The sequence below is a fragment of the Varroa jacobsoni genome, unplaced genomic scaffold (genome assembly GCF_002532875.2).
Source record: "Varroa jacobsoni isolate VJ856 unplaced genomic scaffold, vjacob_1.0 contig06280, whole genome shotgun sequence".
Classification (NCBI taxonomy): domain Eukaryota; kingdom Metazoa; phylum Arthropoda; class Arachnida; order Mesostigmata; family Varroidae; genus Varroa; species Varroa jacobsoni.
In genome coordinates this window covers 1-3,160 of record NW_019215998.1, presented here as the reverse complement: position 1 = coordinate 3,160, position 3,160 = coordinate 1, and the positions used below count along the sequence as shown (strand labels likewise).

The 3,160-nt window shown below is 41.6% G+C and overlaps 1 protein-coding gene across 1 annotated transcript; it reads left to right on the top strand.

The window, feature by feature from the left end:
- The first annotated feature begins 6 nt into the window (after positions 1-6).
- LOC111273352 (uncharacterized) lies at positions 7-2,449 on the top strand. Its single transcript, XM_022855044.2, has 2 exons — positions 7-393; positions 1,310-2,449. Exons 1-2 carry the CDS (start codon positions 12-14, stop codon positions 1,828-1,830), a joined length of 903 nt encoding a protein of 300 aa, XP_022710779.1. The 5' UTR covers positions 7-11; the 3' UTR covers positions 1,831-2,449.
- Positions 2,450-3,160: the final 711 nt, after the last annotated feature.

Sequence of the window (3,160 nt, the reverse complement as noted above, 5' to 3'; positions counted from 1 at the left end):
TAACAACAAAGATGCCGAGGTCAACATCAACAACAACAAAGATGCCGATGTCAACATCAACAACAACAAAGATGCCGAGGTCAACATCAACAACAACAAAGATGCCGAGGTCAACATCAACAAAAATGCCGAGGTCAACATCAACAGAAATGCGGAGGTCAACATCAACAGAAATGTCGAGGTCAACATCAACAACAGGAATGCCAAGGTCAACATCAACAACAACAAAAACAACTGAAAGGACGTCAACCGCAGTAGCTGAAACTACCACGAAGATGACAGCCATTTTAGAGGAACAGACGACAACAATCAAAACAACAACTACAACTAAAAAAATGATTACACGTCAGAAGACGACCGTTGTACCGTCAACCACTCCAACCACTACCGCAAGTAAGTCAACCGAATCTACGACGACGACGACGATGCTCTTATCGATTCGGTTATAGATAATGGCATGACTCGAACAATGGAGCAAAAAAACAATACTGATGCACAATCGACTGTCGTCAGTACCACACTTCAGCATCGGATCAAGCGCCTGCGAGTGGTCATCTTGCCATAACCATTAGCACACTAGAAACAGACAAAATGGACGCCACGACCCTGGCTACTGAATAAACAACATTCTCTAGCACGTTGCAAGATCCAGCCATACCAATGACGATTCCCATTGCTCGTAGGGGTTAACTGAAGCGAGAAATTATCACTAACTGTGATTTTAGCTTTAATTTAATAATTTAAAACCAAACGGATACTGCAACAGCTAGAGTAATAGAGACGCGTTACAGGCAGCCATAGAATTGACAAAAAAAAGCCAGATAAAAATTTCATTGCCCGAACTTTAATATCATTGTGTACCCTCTACTCCGAACTCAATGTTTATTGCGTCGAGGTCTGATAAATCAAAAAGCCCTACTTGTCCAATAATTATCGGCCAACCTATACTAAATGGAAGTAGACGAGTAAGCATGGCGATAAAAAGCAAATCGATGGATGGTTATGTCAATGACAATTATGATGTCAGTGATCATGATAAGAATGAAAGCGTGTAGCGCACAAAGACTTCCAAATTTCAAATTTTCAATCCTTCAACTTATTCCTCTGATTGTTGCCCCGTAATCTACGTCTGTTGCAGCAATGGCGCATGCATTTTTCCCTATCGCTTACACAATCTATACTGACAAACCTGCAAGTGCACCTATTTTTATAACCGTCTGCACGCAATCAGTTTCCATTAGTTTAAGCACTACCCCCCCCCCCCCCGACTTGGGGACTGTGATGGTAAAAACCGGAACCTTCGTTTCAGAAGTGACCACCAAATCGTCCAGCAGTACTGGCGGATCGAAAGCACGCCGGCCAGGCTCGCGGATACCGAAGGTGTTTGACGACGCGTCAGGTAACCAGGACAACGGCAATCCCGAGGAGAACGCGATCAACGTGTTCGGTAGCACAGGGTCAGCGTCGGCAACGCCGGCCACAACGACACTGAGCGGTACAACGACGAGCTGGCTGTTCGGCCTGATGAACACGACAAGCGAATTTAGTTCGTCTGGAAGTGGGTCATATCTTGAGCGCGAGGACCCTCCAATAGGGAATTCTGTCAACAACAGGAAAAATCATCTTAAACCGCGCCGACGGCTAGGTTCCCTCAGCCCAGTCAAAATCGACGTGTCGAGCCCTGAGGAATTAGCAGGAGTAGCTGTCAATGCTAAGGTCCTGCACTTGTTCCTTGGTGGGCCAAATTCGACTTCACTACATGACTCCGTGGTAACGGTAGCTAAAGCTGTTAATCAGTACAACAACTATTATCGAAAACGTAAAAGGTAATGGGTAATTAAATTGGCTTTTAATAATAAAATTATTAACGAACAATACATACGTATATCGAAGAGCTTATGACGAGATTTATCAAGCAAAAAAAAGTCGCAGGAATAGCGCTAGCCTTGTACGTACACGCGTAGTATTACATATATTACGGAAAAGCCGCATGACGATCACGCGGTGGCATCGGCGGCTAGGCCTCTGGTTGAAAGTGAGCAAGTTTGGGCGTAATTATGTTTCCTCTTATTTCTTGGAACGGGTGCGGTATAGAGGTACCTTATCACGCCGTGCACCAAGAGACGATATGGCAGGACCATATATGGCGCACATTGTTACATTCTCTCTAAAACAGTTGAAGTTGAACAACCCTCGCCAACCGTTGTAATGCGCAGTGATGAAATAAGCAAAGTTTACTGTTCGATGGAAGTTATAATATGTAGCGGATGAATGAAATTAACAGCAAAAATGGTTATTTGTCTGACATGTGAAACTTTTGTGACTTGACGTTATGTTCTAGATGCAGCTTGCATTTTGTTATTGTTAATGTGTGCATCTGTAGATCGGTTCTGCATGTTATATGAAGTATACACGTGTTAATAAAAAAACATGCTATTATAGTTTGCAATCCGGTTTACTTATTCTTAGATGTAAGCAAATCCTAGACAGAAAAAGATCGTTGCAATGAAACTAGAAGTGGGGATTATAAACTGAACATTCGAGGTAATTCTATAGAAGACGATTTCGAAACAGATACTGTTCAATATGACATCGGCCTAGAAACCTTTTTAGCCGTAATTTCTTGAAAGCTGTAGATGCAAGAATCCGCTATTAGTTTTTTCACCAGGGCATTAAGTGTGTGCCTGAGGACACTTGAGGTATACTACCAATCGAAAACTGGCCTATTGGCACCTTACAACAACCAGTCGATTCTTGGATCGTAATAAAAAAGTTTTACAGTAAGCCACAAAAATTCTAATTATATATCCATTCTGTATGTGTTTTCGTGCATATAGTACACAATAAGAAACGCACAGAGCTGTTGACATCATAAATAATAATTTATATAGATTTATTACCTTTATTGGCTTCAAATCCAACTTACATGTCCATTCCATACTAGTTCTGTTTTATATCTTATCATAGTCAATATCAATTCTGCCATTATTACCATAATCATTATTACGGTTACTAAATGTTAAAAAAAAAAAATGCCAAAATCTAGAAATGGCGCAAACCCTGTTCTGAGCGGTCTCAGATCTTTCTCTTTTATTCTATCTCCCTCCGAGCTTATTCTTTTGCAGTACCGACACTAGTGCCTGCAATACGGGCCAAAAAC

Bases quoted from the DNA above. Each gene is read 5' to 3' on its own strand.
- LOC111273352 (XM_022855044.2), top strand. From the start codon at position 12: ATGCCGAGGTCAACATCAACAACAACAAAGATGCCGATGTCAACATCA. The intron at 394-1,309 runs GTAAGTCAACCG...CCTTCGTTTCAG, and splicing joins CACTCCAACCACTACCGCAA to AAGTGACCACCAAATCGTCC.